The sequence below is a fragment of the Microtus oregoni genome, unplaced genomic scaffold (genome assembly GCF_018167655.1).
Source record: "Microtus oregoni isolate MIOR12 unplaced genomic scaffold, Mior012 000055F_ref0000237, whole genome shotgun sequence".
Taxonomy (NCBI): domain Eukaryota; kingdom Metazoa; phylum Chordata; class Mammalia; order Rodentia; family Cricetidae; genus Microtus; species Microtus oregoni.
The window spans coordinates 8,109,481-8,132,683 of record NW_024543831.1 but is presented as its reverse complement, the minus strand read 5'-3'; the positions used below and the strand labels follow the sequence as shown (position 1 = coordinate 8,132,683).

Below are 23,203 nucleotides of genomic sequence, written 5' to 3'. Positions count from 1 at the left end.
TCACATTTTAGCCAGCATGGGGAAAGAAAAGTCAATACAACATCTGATAAAATGTAAAAAATTTATTTGAAAATATCTGTACTATTCATGCATAAACCATACAAATGTATAATCTAGTATCTGTATGGGAGAAAGGAACTTGCTGTTGTTTTCATCGTAACTGAATTACAGCTGGTGTTTCATTATTTGCTCAATATACTGACTGACCTCTTCCTGGAATAGTAAAATCTATATCACTGAATCACGACATAAAGTAGATGGATAGGTAGCCACAGTATTTGAGGACTTGGATCAAAGTACTTAAGAGGTAGTAGACTATGTGACAGACAAAATTCTCTGAAGGGATTGTCTCAAACAATCAGTAAGATATCATCTGAAACCGGAGTTCCCAGAGAGAGTTAAAGATCAGGAGAGATACCACCAGTGTGTGAACTGATATCAAGGAAACTCTGAGACACAAACTCCAAACTTAAAACCTGCTGAAATTACAGATCCAGCGGCTGCAGTTCAAGCCTTTTCCCATACAGATAATTCTCTTTACTGCACTTCAAGATGAATAGCAGAAGTGATTTTTTTTTTAATGTAGCAACTGTTAAGAAGCATCCTCAGATGTTCACCTTCCTAGATATGGACGGAGGGGGGAGGACCTTGGACTTACCACAGGGCAGGGAACCCTGACTGCTCTTTGGACTGGAGAGGGAGGGGGAGAGGAGTAGGGGGAGGGGGAGAAGGGTGGAAGGAGGGGGAGAAGGGTGGGAGGAGGGGGAGGGAAATGGGAGGCTGGGAGGAGGCGGAAACTTGTTTTTTTTTTTCCTTTTCTCAATAAAAAAAAAGAAGCATCCTCAGTAATGGGAGGAAGGCAGGCTGGTAAAAGATTAAAACTTCATGCAATAGGACTGGAGCTGTAGCCAAGTTTAGCAGGGAGTCCTAGGTTCAATCCCCAGTATAAGCCCCTCACCAAAACAAAAAACAAAACCCTGTACACAGACTTTATTCGGGCAACTAGTGGATAGTAAGTAATCAATAAGTTCATTAGTTTTGCTCACCTTTTTATTCGCTTATTTTTGTTTTTCCAGTTCTGAGATTAGAACTCAGGATCTATCACCTAGGACCGTATACACATGAGGCAAGCACTCTACCAACTAAGCTATATCCCCAGCCCCACAATGGGCATTACTCATTCAATAATTTCACCCTGCAAATCTTTGCCAAAATTAAGAGTTGTCTATATGTGGCTTGTAGTTTAGCTCTGAGTTCAACCAATAAAAGTACTAGTGGAAATTACAGAAAATAAGTTGAAAATACTTGAAGCCGAGCCTGGTGGGTGGCACACACCTGTAATCTCAGTGCTTAGGCTGAAGTAGGAGGGGCATGAGCTCCAGGCCAGTCTGGGCTATGTGGTCAAACCCTGTTTCAAAATCCAAACAAAACCACCTGAGACACCATGTAAAGATTTATAATTAAGGCTTAACGGAGGTTTTGAAATCAGGCCATAAAGAACACCTGCTCAGAAGCACGTCTTCTGTTTCTCCCACCTGACATGGGGCACCGAATCTAACTTCTTTGCTACTAGCAGTTTGTCTTTTAGCTTAGCCGTGTGTAGTTAGGTTAGTTACCCAGTCATTGAGCAAAGTGTGGTTTGAATGACAGTGGCCCCATATTCTTATATATTTAAATGCTTGGCCCCAAGTTGGTGGAACTGTTTGTTTGGAAAAGGTATAAAGGTGTGCTGACTAGTTTTATGTCAACACAAGCTAGAGTTATCTAAAGAGAGGAGCGTCAATTGAGAAAAATGCTTCCGTAAGTCCTGCATTAGGCATTTTCCTAATTCATGAGTGATGGGGAGGACATAGTCCATTGTGGGCGGTGCCAATCTTGGCTGGTGGTCCTAGGTTCTATAAGAAAGCAGGCTGAGCATGTCACATGAATTAAGTAAGTAAGCCTCTGCATGAGCTCCTTCCTCCAGGTTCCCACCCTGCTTCAGTTCCTGCTCTGATTTCCTTCAATAACGAACAGTGATGTGGAAGCATAAGCTTTCCCTTTCCTCCCCAATAAAGGAAATAAAATAAAGGAAATAAACCCTTTCCTCCCCAAGCTGCTTTGGTCATGGTGTTTCATCACATAGCAATCCTGACCAAAACAGAAGGTGTGGCCTGTTGAAGGAGGTGTATCACTGGGGACAGGCTTAAAGGTTCCAAAAGCCCATACCATTCCCAGTCGCCCTTTTCTGTCTCATTCTTGTGGCTCTATGTGTGAGTTCTCAGCTATTGCTCCAACACCATGCCCGCCTGCCTGCTGCCATGCTCCCCACCATGATGGCCATGAATGCACCCTTTGAAACCGTAAGCCTCCAATAAACTCTTTCTTCTGTAAGCTGTCTTGGTCACAGTGTTTTGTTCCAGCTGCTGGAAAGTTACAACAATGTGTGAGCTTTGAAATGACCACATCTGTTGCCGTTCTGATTAAAATCACTTGCTGCTTTCAAAGCACTGACACCAATAAAATGATGTATAAATATGAACTGTTCTCCCATCTTTTCCGTGAACAAGACCTTTTTCCAGTACTGGAGATTGACCCTAGGACCCTACACATCATGTGCAGGAAATGCTGCGCCTCTTTGCTTTCAATTTGCCATTTTGAATCATGGTCTCGTTAAGCTGCCTTAAACCTGTTAGCCTTCTGCCTCAGTCTCCCACATAACTGGAATTCCAGGCCTGACCACCAAACCAAGCTTGAACCGGGCACTCCCAAACCAACATTTAACAACTTCACAAGGTAAAACTCTTCCAGCACTTTTAGTTTGATTTGATTTATATTGGGTATGTGGACTCGATACCTTTATTTAGCTACTCAAATAAATTATGAAATACAATTCCCAGCAAGCAAAGTAAAGATGAATTAAGCCAGACACGCAAGACTCCTTAGAATAGTCAGGCCAAGAGTCGAAGGCCCCTAGGAGACATGTCAAAGAAAAAGCAGTGCAGAAATTCTTGCATAATCTTTACTCTTGGCTGAACAAGGCACCTACCAGAACACAATCATATTAATTCTCTGGCCACCTCTTCAGACTCTCCATCAAATCTCCATTAATATACTAATAGCCCCAAGCTTTTAGGAAGCACATGCTTCATATCAGAAAAGCCAAAAACCCAAGGCAGAATCAATTCTCCTTCCCACTGCATTATCTGCAATGACTGCCCAACCAAGTCAATAGCAAGTTCCTTTGTGGAAGTCTGAGGTACATGTTATCCTGAACCGGCTTATGTGTAAACACACATGTGCATCCTGTCAACCAGACAGGAGATAAGAAAACTGCAGCAGACAAGGATCGCAAGCATTGCTGCAACAAAATACCAGACTAATGCAACCTAAGGATTTTGCTTTGCTTACGGTTTCAGAGACTTCAGCGCATCACAACAGAAAGAGCACGGCTGCAGCAATGGTTTGGCTCAAGGGGTGGCTGAGGACATCATGGCAGTCAGTCAGGAAGCAGAAAGCAGGACAAAAGCAAGACTGGGCTCCCACCTTCAAAGTCTCACCCCCAGTGATCTATCCATAACAACCACGCCCCACCTTCTCAAAGGTTTCACCACCTCTAAAACAGCAGCACCTGCTGGGGACCAGCTGCTCAAACGTAAGAGCCTAGGGGGCACATGGCCATTCCCATCAAAACATCCTAGCATAAAGGATCCTTTCCCCAGGTGTAATCCTTATCAGGAATCATTTTGGATGCAGAAGCGATGGCTTAACTGGTAAGAACACCAGTTCTTACTATGTGCAAACTTGAGAACCTGAGTTCAAATCCCCAGCACCCACCACCCAAAAAGAGCCCGGCATGGCTGTGCCTGCCTATAACCCTGGCACTGGGAAGCAGACACAGGTGGGGCCTAGGAACTCAGCAACTATCCATCCTAACCTATACAATGAGCCTCCAATTCAGAGACCCTGTCTCAAGGCAACAAAGTGGAGAGTGACAGAGATACATACCCAGTGTCCTGTCTTCCACATGTACATGCACGGGTGCATGCGTTCACACTCACATGCATGCACCACACATATACACCATAAACACACACATGAATCACCTTTTTCCTTCTCATTTCAAAAGTGGGTATGTGAACATCCACTCTCAGGAAATTAGAGTAGATTTATTCTTCATACACCTCCCAAAATAGGCAACTAAAATTTGGAGTCATCATATATATATATATATATATATATATATATGTATGTATGTATATTAAACACAAGAAACTATACCTAAGGCAACAGAATGAACAGCAGCTTCAAAACTTAAGGAAAGAAATGATGAGGTCCACAAATATTTCTTTGCCCTCATGTATCCCAAGTTTGCAAGTGAAGTAGTAAATAACCCATATGCATCACCACTAAGCAAAGATCATGAGAGACCCCAGAAGTCTGCTCTCCCTATCCACAGGGCCAGGACAGACATCAAGACAAACAAATGTCCACATGGTAACTGCTTCGCTGCAGTAAACTGCCACCAGAATGCCCCTCTGCCCATAAAATGGGGATCACGGAGAGAACCACCCATGGATTGTCAGCTAGAACAATATAAACAATCTGATAGGAACAAGAGAACAGAGCTCCAGAGACCTATGGGAAAGTGCCAAACATTCTGCACTCAAGACAACAAAGTAACCAAAGAAATAAGATCCAAAATGTAAGCAAATCTGGCAAGAGACATAACTGGAGAAGCCTAGTGAATCTCAAAGAGGATATGCACATCTATACACGTCATAAATAAAAGTCATGCAACCCAAGAGAAAATCAAAGAATCATGAAACCCGACCCAACAGAGAAAATGATCATGTAAGAAGAAGAAATGACATCAAATAGCTCACTAAAACCCATTAAAGCCAGGGAAAGCTGCAGGTAAAGAGATGAGGGCGAAAACAATACCTTATATAGAAAGCTAAGACTATGTCTCAGGCAGACCTACCCCAAAGGCACTAATGGGACATGTGTTGGTTAGTTTTCTGCCAATGTGACAAAAACTAGAGTCTCTGGGGAAGAGGGCCCTTCAGTAAAGAAAATACCTCCATCAGACTAGCCTATAGGCAAGTCTGTGGGGCATTCTCTTGATTAGTGATTGACATGGGTAGGCCCTGCCACCCATGAGCAGGTAGTCCAAAGAAGTATAAGAAAAGATTGCTGAACGTGAGCCTGAGGAACAAGCAGCTCTCTTTCATGGCCTCTGCTTCAGTCCCTGCTTCTAGGTTCTGCCTTGAGTTCCTGTCCTGACTTCCCTTCATATTGGACTGGAAGCTGTAAGATGAAATATCCTTTTATGCCCAAGTCCTTTTGATCATGGCTTTTATACCAGTAACAGAAAGCAAGCAAATACACTGTCCCCCAGCTCTGTCCTGGCTGTGCTAGGGCCTTGAGCATACAGAGTGTTTAATAAAACTCAAACAACAGAGTGTGTTTTTCTCCTAAGATTCATACAGCACCAGATGAGAAGCTCCTCCTCCAATATCAACTGTATGGTTTAGGCTGTATAAAAATAGATTAAATATAATAGCTAAGCCCAACACTGAAGACGAATAGACTTTATAAGAAGACAAAAAAGGATCATGCACCCCATACTTCAGAAATGAAAATTCTATATTTCTATACAGAACTGTTCGCATTAAACTGGAACAAGGAAAAAGTCTGTGTGGTAACTACATTAATGCTACAACTAAGAAGATTAACACAAAATACAGAAGAATCCACGGTAATAGACATTCTAAGTCAGGACACAAAAGAAAACTTCATGTTTTATATTTTAAACAATATAGTTGAAACATTTACAACTAGATGGTTAAAAATACAATAATGTAGACTATAAAGAAAGCCACAAATTAAATTCCAAAGTATTTTAGAACTAATAAATAGAGTAGAAACAAGACACAGACTGAGCAGGAGTGTGAGAATCAAATGGACAGAGGGAGGCTTAAGACAACTGGGTTTAAAGAAAAATAAAAAAGATTAAAGTGGTCAAATGCAGATGAAAGGACAAAATGACCCCTTATAACGCTGGTTGGTGTCCTTGAGATGGATGGAGAGAATGAGGCGTGCAAAGGTGACACAGACTCCTGGGCTGGTCTGAAGGAGAACGGCCCAGGGGACTTGCTGCCCAGCTGCTTAGGAAGGGTGGAGAGGTGTGGTCCTTTCTGAGGGTGTGGGGGTTTGAATAAAATGGCTCCGATAGGAAGTGGTGCTGGTAGGAGGTCACTCACTAAGGTCCCAGAAGCTCGAGCCGAGCCTGGCCAGTGTGTCACCGTCTCCTGCTGCCTGCCTATCCAGATGTAGAACTCTCAGCCACGTCTCCAGCACCACGAAGTCTGCGTGCAGCCATGTTTCCCACCATGACAATGGACTAATCTTCTGAATGGTAAGCCAACCCCAATTAAATGTTTTCCTTTATAAGAGTTGCCATGGTCATGGTGTCTCTTACAATAGAAACCGGAGCTAAGACAGAGAAGATGCATTACAGGGGGCTGGTTTTGGTTTCCAAAGCCTCCTGCCATTCCCCAGGCACTCTCTGTCTCCTGATTGAGATGTGAACTCTCAGCTGTCCCGCTGCTCATGCCTTCCCCCCTGACCATCATGGACTCAAACCATCTGGGACCCTAAGTACAAATAAATGCTTTTTTTTCTAAGTCGCCTTGGTCATGATTTGTTTTATTCCAGCAGTAGAAACGTGACTAAGATGATTATGGAAAAGTAAATGTGCAGATCAGAAAGATATATATATATATATATATATATATATATATATATATATATATATATTGTTCCAAGAAAAACTGATATATATATATATATATATATATATATATTGTTCCAAGAAAAACTGATATAGAACGGCTGACTGGAACATTTAATTCTAGTACAGAGAATTAATTTTCTAGATTGGCAGACAAAACAGATACCTAAGAAAGTAAAATGTACATGATTTGGTGCGTGGCAAGGAGTTCCAAGAAATCAAATGGACCTCAGTTTTTCTCCCTGCAATATACAGTGCCAGAAACACCATTTCATTGTGTTTGGAAGACAGAAAGCAAAAAACCACAGTTGAATTCACATCATACCTATGAACCATTTGTAGAAAAGTCTCCTAAAAAAAACTCCAACAAAACACATTTCACACAAAAGACTCCTAACAAGCATCTAACCATTTAAGATAGAACTATAAACAAAAAGCTACATAAATAATTGTTTCAGCATAGAATATGTTACATCCCAGCATTAAAATTGGCATGGCCTGACTGGAGAGATGGCTCAGCAGTTAAGAGCACTAAGTGCTCTTGCAGAGGACCCTGGTTTGGTCCCTGTACCCACAATGCAGCTCGCAACAATCTGTAACACCCATTCCAGGGGATCTGATGCCTTCTTATGGACTTGCTGCTAAAATTCCTTCCCAGGAGGAGAGATAAGCAACATATTCCCTTTGTAAGTTCAAGGACAAACTGGGGCATGATTCCACCAAAGTTTTAGGGAGCAATGAGTTTACTACACCCCCGTCCAGAGCATAGGTTAGGAAATACTTACAGCCGTGTATTTCCAGGCCACACCTGGAAAGCATTACCCAGCAGGGATAAAGGCTTCCCTGTACCCACATACTTGGAGGTCCCCCTTCCCTAGTCTTCCCCAGCCTATTACTCTAACATCCCCTAAAGGCCACATAAACCTAAGGCCGAGCTGTGCAGGACAGGTAGTAGGGCGGTGCTGGATCCTCAGGTAGGGCCTCTACTCCTCTCTGCCACTCTCAAAGGGATCAAAAGGTCCAGCTGGGATGATCTTATGCAAGGGGACAAAGCCTAACACTCAAGAGGGAGGTCGCTTGTCTCAGAGGCTCAGAATAGGCCTTCATGGGCACCAGGCACACTGATAGTGCACATACAGACACAGGCAAACTCTCATACATATGAAGTCTTTAAGTCATTCTCTGATGACATAGAGGAGAGCTATGGAGGAGGCTGTTAGTAAAGTGTTTGCTGTTCAAACTTAATGGCTTGAGTTCAGATCCCCAGCACCCCCTTAAAAAAAGCCAGGCACCACTGCATGAGCCTGTAATCCCAGCACCGGGGAGGGGAGACAGGGGGTTTGCGAACCAGCCCATCTCCCCAATGAGCAGGTTCCAAGTAAGTGGCCTTGTCTCAAAAAATGAGAAAAAACATTGAAGGGACACTCAGAGTAGACCCCTGGTCTTCACAAGCGAGTGTACACACAGGCACATGCGCACACACATGAAAATGTACACACACACAAACACACAATAATATTGTAAATAAATGACAAAACTTTAATAATCCTAACTCAGATGGTGGGTATAGCAACAAATGGGTAAATATAAAGTAAAAAAAAGTTTTAAATACTGCACCAACATAATGTTGAATTCCAGATAAAACTTAAGAAATTAGATATTCTGGCATGGGAAAGCTTTGAACCATTTCAGGCCACTTTCAATTCCATTTCAAGGTTGTTTGTTGCTTTATGAAAATCAAATAAAACCAAATGTAAATACTGAATGGGTAGCTCCTCTAGCATGGGTCTCTTACTGAATGGTTTATCTGTGTATTCCTTCTTTTTTAAAAAGAGTTTTATGTTCACATATTTGGGGAAGGGCCCGCAAGTTCCAAGGCACACATGTGGAGAGCGGAAGACACCTTGTACGTGTCATTCCTCCATTCCACCACCTGAGTCCTGGGACCTGAACTCTGGTGACAGGACTGGTAGCAAGTGTCTCCCCACTGAGCCACCTGAAAGCCTCTGTATCCATTCTTAAGTCTGTATATAGGCAAAATGTACCTGCAACACGGCCACCATTTAATATTAGTAATGGTTGCATGTGGCTCAGTAATAGGGATTTTTATTTCTTTTGATAGTGAGTTGCTTGGCTTGGTTTGAATTCTTTATAAGAAGCAGGTACCACTTTTATAAAATAGTTCATATTAGTATGTCTATGAAGTTTTAGTAGTAAATCAAACTTTTCAAAAGACATACCAAGGGAATTCTCTTATCTTAAAAAAATAAATTCCAACAATTTCTTACAAGATGTATAAAATAGACTGGTTACCACAAATATTAGACGAATCCAGACGAGTTTTCTGTCAGGATCACTCTCCCATAATTGAAAACCTGCTTTTAAAACAATACCACAGATGGAACAAGAGACTTAAAACTGTCTTGCAGCAAACTGAACTAAGGGGTTTGTTAAAAACACAGTGCGTTTATTTCAACTCTTCCTTCCCATAATTAATTTTATTTTATCACAGGCAATATCTCCATTCAATCACTTTACAAGACACACATACAGTTACTAGTGTTACATAAAAATTTATATAAAGTTAAATAAGAATTAAAAGTATAGCTAAAAGTCAAGCGGTGATCTGTGTGCACTCCCATCCCTGAGAGAGTTCTTCCTTCTAGTGGGGGATTTCTTGGCTTTGGCCTCATTTTTGCTTTAGGGAAGACAAGGCCTCTCCTTCAAGCTTGCACAGTGCTGCCTGGCCACTGAACAATTGTGTGTTGACCCAGTGGTACCTGTCCACCCGGCGCCCGGCAGGCCGGCACCATTTAGGGTTCTTGGGCACTGGGTGGTAAGCAGCCCCCGAGACACCCCCACGACCATCTGCCAAATGCTTTCTACGAGGGAGGCACAACCACGGCTGGAAGGACTGTTTGAAGGTTTCCACCTGGGAAGGAAAAAGACAGGGAAAACAATGTGTGAAGGTCTCTGGACTGATAGGCAGCTCTTGAGACTATGAGCCCTGAACTCAGAAGGGAAGTCCCTCCAAAGCATAGGGATTACAAGTAAATAGTCATCTACAGAAAAATTTCCAAAATTTTATATCCTATAGAGATCATCAATTTATATCTTTAAGCAAAAATTTTTTTCTTTTATGTGTATGAATGTTTTGCCTGAATGAGTGTCTGTACCATGTACGTGCCTGGTGCCCACTGAGGGCAGTTGAAACCAGAAGAGTGTCAAATCCCCTATAGAGTTACAATTGGCTATGAGCTACCATGTTCATGGTTATGTTGATCATTGAACCTGGGTCTTCTGAAAGAGCAGCCAGTTCCCTTTGACTGCTAAGCCACCTTTCCAGGCCCTAAAATGAACTCTTAAGTGAAACTCTAAATATGTAAGCTGTGTTATTAATAAGGCCTTTAATCCCAGTTACTTGGAAAACTGAGGTAGAGAATCAAACGTTTAAGGCCTGCTTGGGGAAATTAATGAGACCTTGTCTCAAAAAGAAAAGAAGAGGTAATGAGTTAGGCCTGGAAACACAACTCGTGTCTAAGTAGATATCTACCATGCTAGGTTCAATCCGTAGACCACACACAAGATAAAAACATAAAGCATTTCAAATGTTCACCCTTACCCCACTCCCTCCTGACATCCCAAAACTGCCTAAAAATGATCTCTGGGGTAAGACCCACCCATTACAAACATCACAAATAATTGACAAAGATGTTTAATAGACCACATTCTGGAAAGACCTTACCATAGAACAGTTTAGCCTCCTATAGATCTGAACCCTACCTAAAAATGTAGTGTTATATATAGTTTTAAACTGTTACACCCAGAGACACAGACACACGCACACACAGACACACCACACACAGACACAGATGCATGTGAACACACACACACGCAGTTTTAAAAAACTAAAGGAAAATGTTTTCTAGTCATATAACAAAAGTTTAATACGTTTCTGACCCATAATATATGATAACACATAAGGACGTCAAAGAATAGCTGAAATTTCATGAAACAGTTTTGAATACTTAATTTTATTAGTGCTATCTATTACAGGAATTAGTTTTCAAATTATTTGCCTTTTGAGAACAGGTCAGTTTTAGGGAAAATGGTAAAGCAGATAGTAGAACTAGTGAAAATTTTTTTTTAAAAAACAGCTTTCTAGTATGTACTTAAGCCATACATCAGGAATAAGTGATTATCATATTTAATGGCATAGAAATTCCATGTCTGAGAACCAAGTCTTAAGAAATAACTTCAGGAAGAAAACAACAGAACTAACTTCTAAAATGATGCCAAATTTTAAGGGTTTTGGGGGGGGTTGTTTTTTAATAAAGCAATATGGAAGTAATTAAAAGATTGGCTGCTAACTCCTAAGAGGAAAACACCTGAATGTTAACAAAAGTGGTTAAGGAGAAAGCATGCATAAAAATTGATAGAGAAGCTCTTCAAAACGATTTTTTTTCTTTTCTTTCTTTCCTCTCCTTCCCTTCCCTTCCCTTTCCTTTTCAAGACAGGGTTTCTCTGTAGCTTTGGAGCCTGTCCTGGAACTAGCTCTTGTAGACCAGGCTGGCCTTGAACTCACAGATCTGCCTGCCTCCATCTCTCCGCTCCACTCGGAGTGCTGGAATTAAAGGCGTGCACCACCACCACCTGGCCAGATTTGGTTTTTTTGCAAACGGGTCATGAAATCAACTTAAGATGCCTGTAATTATCTACTGAACACAGTCAGAAGTAATGGGGTGGGAGGCTCCTGGTAAGTATTAGTATTATTTCATGCAACTTATTTCTATATAAATGTACATCTCTGTTGATGGGTTACGATTCTACTGGTTTTGATTATTATTTGAGTATTTTGTTCTTTGGACAAGCTCCCTTGAAACTGGCTATGACTTTTTAAAAAGTGCCAAAATGAAAGTGTCCTGGTCTTTCTTAAATAGTTTAGGCTTTCTCTAAAGGCTTTCTCTAAATTACATGCTATTATGATTAATAAAACCTACTAAATAGGGTGAGGAGGCACACACTTCTAAATCACAGCACTCAAGCAGGTGACAGGCAGAAGGATCAGAAACTATGGGCCAGCCTGTGCTATTTAGGGAGTCTCAAAAAAAAAACCCACTAAATATTACAATTTAACCAGAAGGAATATAAGTAGAAAGAAAGCCAGGTGCTTTCAAGAAGTATGTGAAGAAACAGGACAACAAAAGACCATGCCTCCTAAAAACTCAGTTAAGTGGTGACAACACTCCGGGAGTGGGGGACAGAAAAGGTTCTGCCAAAATACTGACACTGGGAAGAGGGCTTCTCTTTGTCATTTCACTACTTCCTGGTCTGTTTCTTGCGAGTGTGTTCTTTCTAGAATTAGAACAGAATGGTGTACCACACGCAACCTGGTAGATGCTGTTGGGATTGTTGACTTTGGGAATGACTTGGGGCTGCCTGCCGCAGTTTTCTTCATCAGAAGATGTTCCAGATGAGCAATCGGCAGTGGCCCTGCTGACTGCGTAGCTGATGTGCTGAGCTAGCTCCCAGTTCTCCCATCTGCCTTTAAAAGAAGCAATGGTAAAGGGATCCTTTTTCTCACCGTACCTAAGAAGGAAAAGAAAATATTCATTAAGAGACTCAACTTCCCACAAGCATAATCTCTTGGTCTGGAGACACCATACTAACTTTAACTTTTCAAAAGCTATTTTAAAGAGTCTGACTCTTCTAAAAAAGCAAATTGAATGACAATGTAACCTGAAGCTACAAGGATGTTACAATTAGTGAGCATATCCATTTAATTGGTCAGAAAGAAAAAAAACAACCCTTTTTGGGGGGTCAATTAATGGACTGACTTGTCCTCCACGCTAGCTGATCCCCTTGCCTTCCTGGTGGTTCCTACAGTACTTAAAAGTTACAAATCCGCAGTATGCAACAGGTTGCAATGAGTCAAGTCTCACTGCAAATAGACGGCAGTGCCTTTGTGCTTGCCAATTCAACCATCACTAATGAAAATGCATGTTGAGTAAAAGTTTGCATCTGAAACCAACCGTGATCAAATAGCGTCCTAGTTGCTACGCCAATGTGTTGGGCATCAGCTTTCACAAAGGTACATAGAGCTGGCTAAACAACCTAGGTTTCCTAGGGGTCACCAAGCACACAAACCACAAAATTACTCACCTACAGCACACCTCAAAGGGATCGACCCATATGGTCATCTCCTTCGGAAGTCCCAGGTGAAAAAAATTCACATTACTCTCAGAACAAGCCCTTTCTAATATAGGGTCTTTATTCTCATTGTTGTTTATCCTGATACACCTGGGGAGAATATAAAGCAAGAAAGGGGCAAGGAAGGTGAGTTGATGGGTTCTTCAGTAGAAAATCACACATCATGGGTACAGATCTTGCCTTACCCACATCTTCTCCTCATCCTCCCCCGCCCTCCATGGTTACAAATGGAAATGAAACTTCATTAACTTTTGCCATGCTGACTCAGAATGGGTGTCGTAACATTAAATCACATTGTTAGCTCACCAGATAGATGTTCATGGTCTGTATTTTATGGCAAACAGATGAGAAATCGTCTAATGAAGTGTTCGACTATATCACACCTCTTTATTTTAAACCTATGTTCAAACAAATTAATGGGAGCTCATAAAACATCCCTTACTTGAAGATGGACAAAAAAAAGTTGCGTTTTCCTAGCAGATGCTATTGCTGGCTGATTGCTCCTTCCCCTATCTTATGTCACATGGGCTCTCACCTGAAAGCCTGTCCCTTAGAAGGACAGTCAGGGTGCCAATGACCTCTGTACTTTTCAAACAAGATGGTCATCAGCTTTAGTGCAAAGGCTTCTATCTGTTGTGCACTCAATTTCTCGTGTTTTTTCACCAATCTTGTGACAAAAAAAACTGCCGTTGCAATTTCATCTCTCATGATTCCAAAGCAGTCTGTGTGGAGACCTGAAACCAATGAAAAAAAAAAAAAAACAAGGCAGGATCACAGAGGGGCCTAGGTTTAACTCATCAGCAATATGTGATTGAGGGCTGAAAAATTTATATGCCTAAAACTTAGGATTTTGGGGGGAGTGGGGGTGAGTCCTCAGTGAACTAACACATCAACACACACATATGAAAAAGAAAACACACCTAGTCTTCAACCTTCCCGTCCTCACACTTTTCCAAAAAGAAAAACAACCTTGTTCGAAGTTTAAAACACTTAAGCAACCAAGATGCAAGATAAGTACAAAGTTACCAATGCAGACAGTAGATTGCACTAGCGAGCACTTTTTAAGAACGTACTTACGAAGAGTCAAGCGTTCAGGGTTCAGGGGACTGTAGGTGAAATACGTGGCTTACACTAAAAGTTAAGATTAATAAAAACACATCACACTTGCCAGTAAATTTCTAAAAATTCCTTTAGTCCCCTAAAAAATGTGGGCCAGAGTTAGAAAGCCAGCTAGACTCCTTACTGCCAACTCTTGCTCACACCTGTCTGGTGAGGTTTGGGCTACTCCATATATGCCAGGCTGTCAAAGCTGATTGGTAGCTGGCCCCACACAGGTGTTCTCCATTAGGACAATCCCTTAGCTTTTCCAGAACTCATCTGATTCCCCCATAGCAAATGTAGACTATTCTCTAAAGTGTATAAAGATATACCCACTCTACAAGTATGTGTGTGTGTGTAACACCCACAATTAGTGACCAGTTTCTTCCATGGTGAAAAAGAACTGACTCTCAGCTAAGAAGCTGATTTCATATCAAAAAAAAAAAAAAAAAAAAAAACCCAAATAGCAATCAGTCCTTATAAGGAGCCAGTTCCACCACTTTGTACCTACGCAACCTAGTCTTCCACACTGAAACTATACAGATTAGATGTAATCCTCCATCATGGGGGGAGGGTATTTTAAATTTTAGCTATTTGACCTCTCATGTCTTCCCATTTTAGAGGCTAAATTTTTTCAGCTTGTTGGCAGCTGTTCCTGGGTACATATTGCTCAGATAGTGCAGTGTGGCAAGCCGGCATCTAGATGAGTGTCACACTGTGTGACAGATTCGCATCCTTTTTCAAAGGAGCTGCTCACAATGCTCCAGGCGTGTCAACTGACCAGCACTGGAGTGGGACTGCCACCTTCCTTGCTCCAGATACCGTCCTCAGATGCAGCATCAGGTGGCCTCCCCTTGTGGGGCACCGACATCACATCACTACCTCACACTGAATTTGCAAGTATGCTTTTCTTCCCCGAGGCTGCTGGTTTTCTCACATCTTTCTCTTCCAGCATGGCAAAATGTCTACGAAGTCTGTGCATTTGCAACTTAGCAGCTCACAATCTGTTAACTGCAAGTGGGGAGGCCCACCTGGAACTGCAGCTCTCAGGAAGGCTGGGAGTGGAAGAGCTTGGGTTCAGGAGGCAGTTGGGCTCCAGAAGGAGTTCCAGCACAGGCCTTGACTCAAAAACAAACCAGAAAGAACAAAAGAAAGGAAGCAGCATAAAACAAAACCCTATCTGCAGGATCTTGGCAACTGGTTTCGAATCTTCATAACTTTCAATTTCCTGTCGGTGAATGCAATTTCACAGGGTTGCTATCAAGATTACGGTAGATGATTAATACACCTGGCCATAAACTGTAGGAAGGTAGTACAGGACAGTTAAAAAGAAAATACAAGCTGGGCGGTGGTGGAGCACACCTTTAACTCCAGCACTTGGGATGCAGAGACTGGCAGATCTCTGTGAGTTCAAGGCCAGCCTGGTCTGCAAGAGCTAGTTCCAGGACAGGCTCTAAAACTACAGCGAAACCCTGTCTCAAAAGCCGGGCGGTGGTGACGCATGCCTTTAATCCCAGCACTCGGGAGGCAGAGGCAGGCGGATCTCTGTGGTTTGAGGCCAGCCTGGTCTACAAGAGCTAGTTCCAGGACAGGCTCCAAAGCTACCGAGAAACCCTGTCTTGAAAAACCAAAAAAAAAAAAAAAAAAAAGAAAAAAGAAAAAGAAAATACAAAGCAGCTGTATGGTCAGCATTGTAGGTTTCAAACCCAGCCCTCCATCTCATTAGGAGCTTAGCAAAGTTCCACATGCTCTCTAACCTTCCCGACCTCTATCTGGAAAGACAGAAATAAAGTAAGTGAAGAACTAGACTGCTGGCTCCATGCTAATCCATCACACTGAGATGGATCCCAGCTCAACCCAGGGCTTGGCCTTAAAGTGATTCCACCACTCTGTCCCTCCATTTCCACGTGTATACAAAGAAAATGACAGTGCACACTTTGTAGGGTTATTATGAGAATTAAGAGTGAAATGCTAGAAGGATACCTGGAGCTCAGTAAGCGCTCTATAAATGTTAGGTATTGTCGCTTCTGCTAGCAACTTGACTGTGGTCTTAAAGGAATTTTGCCAAGGTTAAATTATAAAACTACGCATAAAGTCTTTTAGAGACCACACCTGGCATAAAATAAGTGCTCAAAGTGGCTGTCTTATTAACAAGTACAAATGATCTTATACTCTTTTCTCTGTCAATGTTAATGTTGCATCGGTTAGCTAGAATAGGAAACTACATATTGCAGCTATGCTATCATATTTCACTGTGTTGTTTAGCTGATTTATATGAAGTGCTGAAGTGGAACCCGGGACCACATGCAAACCAGGCAAGTACTCAACCACTGAGCCATATTTCCTGCGCATGTGTTAAATGTGGGTCATTGCTACAGTGAATGAAAATTTTGGTATGTAGTCGATTATCTCTTTTGGCTTTCTGACATTTGCATATTTAGTAAGAATACCATCTGTGCCTTACAAGATACAAGCTGAACAGGGTTAAGACCAAGCAAGGCTTGGTCAAAGCCTTAAGCATCACCACTTCCAACTGCATTTCTTTCTCTTCAGCTAATTAATTCTCTCATATACCATGAAGTCAGTGGTAAAACGAAGATCTTACAAATCCATCAACATTTTCCTAATCTGCAAAGAGAGCAGCAGTACTATATCATAAAAGGAGAAGGAATTTTAAACAGACATGGCCCTCTTGTTCTAAGTAATCCCGACTTCCACAATATACAAGAACCATCTGTTTGGTAAGAGTTGAGAGTTTTGCCTGCTTGGGATTAGGATAGCTGACGCACAATTTAAGGTGCCTACCATCTTCTCTTTTATGAAAACTGACTCCTTTGGTTCAACTTACAACTCTGAAGGGCGACTGTACCTCTACAGTTGCCCCACAAGATAGGCCAAGGTCCCTACCACGACTTGGTTACGTATGGCATCTCCCCCTACCAAATCCTATATTTTTCAGTTCCCTAAAGCCTCCCCACCTACAACTCCCAACTCAGAGTCCTGTGTTCAAGGACCCAGACTGAGACATTTGGTACTAGGCATGTATAGCTATTAACTAGTGGTAGTGGAATATGGGTCCGGAGAGCTCCTGGCATGTTGGAGTGGCATGAGTGTCAAAACTCAGCAGTGGTGAACTAAGATAAAATACAGATGTTAAGGATTGTCCTAGACATTAAATACCTAGGCATGATATATATATATATATATATATATATATATATATATATATATATATAGTATATATAGTATAAGGCCCACTGAGCTAGATAACGGAGTATTTTGTCATCTAAGAATGACCACCTAAGATCAAATTAAGGTTGATTCAGTTAGATCCATTATTTATATGTGTGCTATGTCCATAACATATGATAAGAAAAGTGCAACTAGGGCTTGAATGACCTACCCTCTCAGTATCTTATTTATTTCAGCCACCCATGATGTATTTCTCATTCTTTACTCGTGAAAGAGGTCCCCAAACTGCCACGCTTTGGAATCACCTTAAGACGCCGAAGGCTACCTCCTATCCTCCGACACTGCAATCGAACTAGAAATAATTAAAACCTAGACAGCAATGTTTTTATTTAATTTAGTGAATATTAATTTTTGCACTAGAACCCCATAGATAACACTTTCCATATTTGATGCTGTGTGTTACCCCTGTACAAATGGAAAAAAATAAAATTAATGTTTCTACACCAATATGGCTGTTAATGTTTATAAATGCCAACTCAGTGTGGTAAAGTGGGGCACTTTCTTCCAAAGCTGACAGTATAGCTATAGTTCTAAAACTTCCAAACACACACATACACACACACACACACACACACACACACATACACACACACATACACACACACACATACACACACACATACACACACACACATACACACACACATACACACACATACACACACACACATACACACACATACACACACACATACACACACACACACACACACGCACTTCTCTACACACACAACCAGTAGCAGACTTTCATGCATCAGTAGCAGCAACTGCTTTTCCAGGTTCTTCAGTCATTTGAATGAAACTGGAGAGATACCAGCATTCAATATCAAGATTTTTTTTTAAAGATCCCCTTGCTATCAATGAGACTTTTAAATCACAATATATATTTAATTACTCAACAATGCCTTAAGAAATTATCTTGATAATTCTTATTCTCATCTTCTTTTGCCATTTACCACACTGTTTCAAAGTATTTTTAATTGTGTTAGAAATGGCAAAACTAAAATTTCAGACTCCCTGCATATTGCTGAAATAGAACTTGCTTTTGAGCTCAAGGCAACATAGACAATAGCAAATACATGCTTTTCCTTGGAAAATGCCTACTGTTTACACTGCTGAATTAATAGTGCCAAGTGTTTAATGATTATGATTTCACCTTCCCAGATAACTTACTGCTCAGCTACCCTGAGTTGCCGAGGCTTATTCACTGGTAAGGTGTTGAACCTTTCCCCAGCATTACCTTCTGCAACAGGCCCAAGCAGGCCTCGGAAAGCATTAATAGAACCATATAATAAGAATGTACTTATATTTCAGGAAAGAAAATTCAGAGATTAAACATCATATAAAACTTCCTTCATTTGCGTAGGACTTCAGTCACCTGATCTCAGTGGCCTCCTTCCCACGAATGGCATCTGTCCCTTCTGCTTTACTGACACAGACTTCCTTCTGACAGCCCACTAACATGAGACCTTGCTGTGTGCTGAGTGATTCAAACAAAACACAGAACTCAGCCTTCCCTTTCAAGAGATTTATAATCCAGAGAAGGAAAATTAACATACGCACAAGCTATTATTTGAATACAGTATTTTAAAGACGGGATACTCACAAGATGGCTCCAAGTTTTCAGCAGCCAAGAAAATATTGAAATAAGTAGTCCAGGGGGATGGTCAGGGCAAAACAAAATTACTGATTCCTTAAGCTTAAAACTGAATTCCCAGTGACAACCAAATGCCCCGTACAAATGTCTACGGAGAGGAGATGAGAGGCCTAACAACAGGGTGAGTTCAGACCCCAGGACCCACGGGTGAAAGCAGAGAATCATCGACCGTAGGTTGTTCTCTGACCTCCATGTGTGTGCTATAGCATACGTGTGTCCACACATACAAGTAAATAAATGTACATTTAAATAATTTTATTAGGAAGGGATATAAAAACTTAGATCCAACATGGACTAAGCAAACCTCTTAATTTATTGTTCCCTTGTTGGGCTTTGTGACTTTGTTTTCTTTTGAGATAGTCTCGTTATGCAGCCCTGATTGGTTTAGTGATTACTACGTGGATCAGGCTGGCCTGGAACTGCAGCAATCTTCCTGTCTTTAACCTTACACGCTGGGACAACAGGCATGTACCACCATGCCCAGTTTTAACCTCACTTAGCCAGAAAAGACTAAAATTTAAAAGGCAAAATAAAAATCTCTCAACCGATCATGTGTAATGTCTAAAGTTCCCATTATAAGACATCTATTCTCTTACCTAAGACATTGTCTTTTAAGAAATTCTTTTTTTTTAAAGTATCAGATAAATAAAATGGTGATGTTCTTTCTGTAGAGGTTTGAGTAAGGGGGCTAAACCTGTGTAAGAAAACGAGAAAAAGGAGGCTCCATTCCATTCCATTTGAATCCCATGAGGAAGATCAGAAAGAAAAGGAGGCAAAAAGATACATTCTCCTGTCTAGTATGCCTGTGAGAATGGTACAGAGAATGAAAATGGCCTTAAGCAAGGAAGTGTCCAAAAACTCAACTTCTCCATTTTAAAACATGGAGATCAGATGGGGTGGGGGAAAGTTGGGGGGAGCAGGAAGAGAGGAGGAAGACAGAACTGGGATTGGTATGTAAAATAAAATTTAAAAATATTGTTTTAAGAAAAAAGAAAACATATGGAGTTTGACTTGATTGATAAATCAAGGTATGGTCAAGTCCCAAAGGCATCAATCAATTACAAAATTGAGATAAAAAGAGACGGCTCAGTAGTTAAGAGTCCCTGCTGCTCTCACAGAGGACCCAGGTCAGTTCCCAGCACCCCGGCTATTGGGCAATTCGCAATCGCCTGTAACTCCAGCTCCAAAAGATCTGATGCCATCTTCTGGCCTCCTGGAGCATCCGAACACGTCTGGCATTTATCTACACTGAACACTAAATTTGATTTATGAAATAATAAACAGAATTATAATCAGCCCTCTTTCTTTTTTTGAAGCAGGGTCTCACTGTATAGTCCTAGATGGCTTATGACTTACTATGAGGATCAGGGTGGCCTGGAACTCACAGAGATCCGCCTGCCTCTGCCTCCCAAGTACTGAGATAAAGGTGTGCACAACCATGCCTGTCTCCTATTTAATTTCTTTACCATTCATTCCTTAAACTGTAAGTTATAATTCTAGGCCCATCTATTCATTTGCAAACACGTGCCACTATTAATAAAAGTAGAGGGATATAGCTGTTTTGGCAAAAATTTGCCATCATTGGAAGCTTCTTCTAGCAATAGTATATGTATACCATTTCATAAAACAATGAGTGGACTCTATACCCTATATATAAACTCAATCTTATTGTGTTCAAACTGCAGTTTAAAAAATTACAAAAATTGTTGAGACATAATTTTCAAGTTTTAAGTTAAAAACCAAGACAGTACAGCAAAAATAATTCTGAGTGTGAAAAATGTTTTTACACAATGTATACTAATTTAACAAATGTGTCTGTACATGTGACAGCATTGTATATTGTCTGAAACAAATAATAAATTAAAAAGTATAGGTGGTTGATACTTTTATTAATGGAAGATGCTAACTATAGACTGAATATATTGAGTTCAAAAGAAAGGAGAGAAGAGGAAAAATAAAGGTGACTAAAGGCACACTGGAATATTTTCCCAGGAAGTAGGGCTTGAGCTCAAACTTTAAACAGGCTATAGATGAGCTAAGAGGGAAGAAGACAATATAACCCTAGCTAAATGTAAATACAACGAAATCCTTGCTATATATGTTATGGGTTTAGAGGAACTAAAGAAGTGAGCTATATAATTACTAAACTATATATAAGTTCCATAGAGGAATCAAAGAGGCTTAAGCAGCAGATGAAGACAGTACAAATGAAGACCAGAACTGGTATACACAGTGTGATGACTTTGGGAATGACATAAATTATTTTCATTCTTGTAAATAAATTAGTTGATGAGGTAGTTCCCTCTTTTGGCTTTACAGAGTTAAGAATACATGTTAGACCTCTGGAGGAAAATAAACTCTCTGCAACAATGCACCTAGACAACCAGTTAGCTGTTCTGAAACCCCAAAGTTACTTTTACAAACCAGGAAATCTACCGCAAGTGACAGAAGTCAGTCTATAGCCAGAGAAGCGAATCTGTCTACATCCGGTCTAGAGAAGACCACCCACCTTATTTAGTGTGCACCTGAGTTCAATCCCAGCACACACATACAAAGGCATTCCACTGTTGCTCACCTACTTTATCCTTCCTATGAAAACCATGGCAACAAGAATAAGTTATCACGCACCCTTGGAGACTTCATTCAACTTGAATTTTCATAGTCAGAAAATTTCTAATCTCTCTTTTTAGTTTTGACCTCTTGCCAGATTTAAATACTTTACTCAATCCAGATTTGCTTAGACCCAAACTCATCATAAATGTCCTCTGACCATGTGTTTGCCTCAGCACCTCAAGCTCCTCACTGAAAGTCAGTTGCTGATCTTGCTAAACTGTGAATCAGCCACCAAACCCTGTAAAAGTCCCTTCATGAAATCTCTTACTTATCCTGTATTTCCTCAATCACTCCATCTCTAGACTTGTTAAAAAATCGGCTACATCAAATCTCCTCTGCAATCTATGCTGCTCTAGCCTCCATAAAAGAACACACTTGTATTCATCAGGAGCTTTCCATCCAGAAGAATGATATTCAAACTCCCTAGAGGCTTTCAGGCCTACCTCTTACTACTGGAGTTAACACCGTTTTTTCTATGTAGTCCTCTCTCTGTCCCATATTTCAGTGCTTTTCCTTATGTTTCCCCATATGTTGACAATAACAGAGATAACACTAGAATTCAAGAGTCCTTAAGCACTTATTAATCTAACAACTTTGACACTCAATGTACTTCTATGTGATATAAATGTATTATCTAGGCATTTTATACATTAATGTAATATTAATTTATATATTAATATTATGATGTGTTGATATGATTAACATAATTTAACTCTCTTAATTATCTCTGTAAACAACCTCTCCCTCCAATTAGAGCACATCTCTGGAGACTGTGTTCCTTAGAGATGGGAACTATACAAGAATTGTTCCTGCTGCTGAGCCCCAGAGTTCCAGCAACTTCAATTAGGAAGCTAGTTTGTTAGGTTGTTTCTGATCTGCCTAAAAGATAAATTAACATTTGATATGTAAAGCAAGGCTATTGATTAATCAATAAATATAAGCAAGAACCTAATTAAGAACCTACTGCACTCTTCCTAATGGGAGTCCGATGAGATGGAACCAGAATCATGGAACTGCCAGCAGTTCATGTTAGCTCAGATGAAAATCTCCTCTCATAATTAAACAGATTCATTGATTTGTAGTTTTTCAAACGTTAAATTGACTTCAACTCAGCCTGGCTTCAACTTTATAAACTAGTCCCTAAGTATACCATCATGAATATTAACATGGCCATCTGACATTTGATAGTCTTAGTCTACATGAAAAACAAAACATGGTTCTACTTCCTAGCAAAGACTATGCATTTTAAAAACAAGTTTTAAAAGAAGCTGCTAAAGACAATTACTTTCTAATTAGTGTCATTCTTAAGTTCTTCCCCCAATAACCTTCAAAAGCTGCAGAAATAGCTGGTAATCTGGAGGTTGTCTCAAGAAAATCAAGAGTTCAAGGCCAGCCCGAGCTCACTGAGTCCCTGTCTAAAAATCAAACAATAGCAAATGTTTAGGTGTTTGTGTATGCTGAAGGGGAAGCTACCTCTCCCTCTCTAACCCTCTATACAGGAGTAGTAAGTTAAGCCAATATAAATTTGCCAGACTAACGTAGGAAGTTCTTGTTTTGATACTCGTCTTGGTTTCCTTCCAGTCAATAATCTCACTCTA

At 40.7% G+C, this 23,203-nt stretch overlaps 1 protein-coding gene across 1 annotated transcript; it reads right to left on the bottom strand.

The window, feature by feature from the left end:
- Nucleotides 1-9,464: 9,464 nt before the first annotated feature.
- Nucleotides 9,465-13,693, bottom strand: Btg4 (BTG anti-proliferation factor 4). Its single transcript, XM_041638346.1, has 4 exons — nucleotides 13,521-13,693; nucleotides 12,938-13,075; nucleotides 12,166-12,364; nucleotides 9,465-9,707 (listed from the first exon to the last, which is right to left on the bottom strand). The coding sequence occupies exons 1-4, from the start codon at nucleotides 13,691-13,693 to the stop codon at nucleotides 9,465-9,467; spliced, it is 753 nt and encodes a 250-aa protein (XP_041494280.1).
- Between the last annotated feature and the right edge of the window lie 9,510 nt (nucleotides 13,694-23,203).

Coding starts and splice junctions, on each gene's coding strand:
- Btg4 (XM_041638346.1), bottom strand. CDS start 13,693: ATGAGAGATGAAATTGCAACGGCAGTTTTTTTTGTCACAAGATTGGTG. Junction 12,365..12,937: donor CCCTTTGAGGTGTGCTGTAG/GTGAGTAATTTT, acceptor TTTCCTTCTTAG/GTACGGTGAGAAAAAGGATC. Junction 9,708..12,165: donor ATCCCAACAGCATCTACCAG/GTTGCGTGTGGT, acceptor TTTCCTTCCCAG/GTGGAAACCTTCAAACAGTC.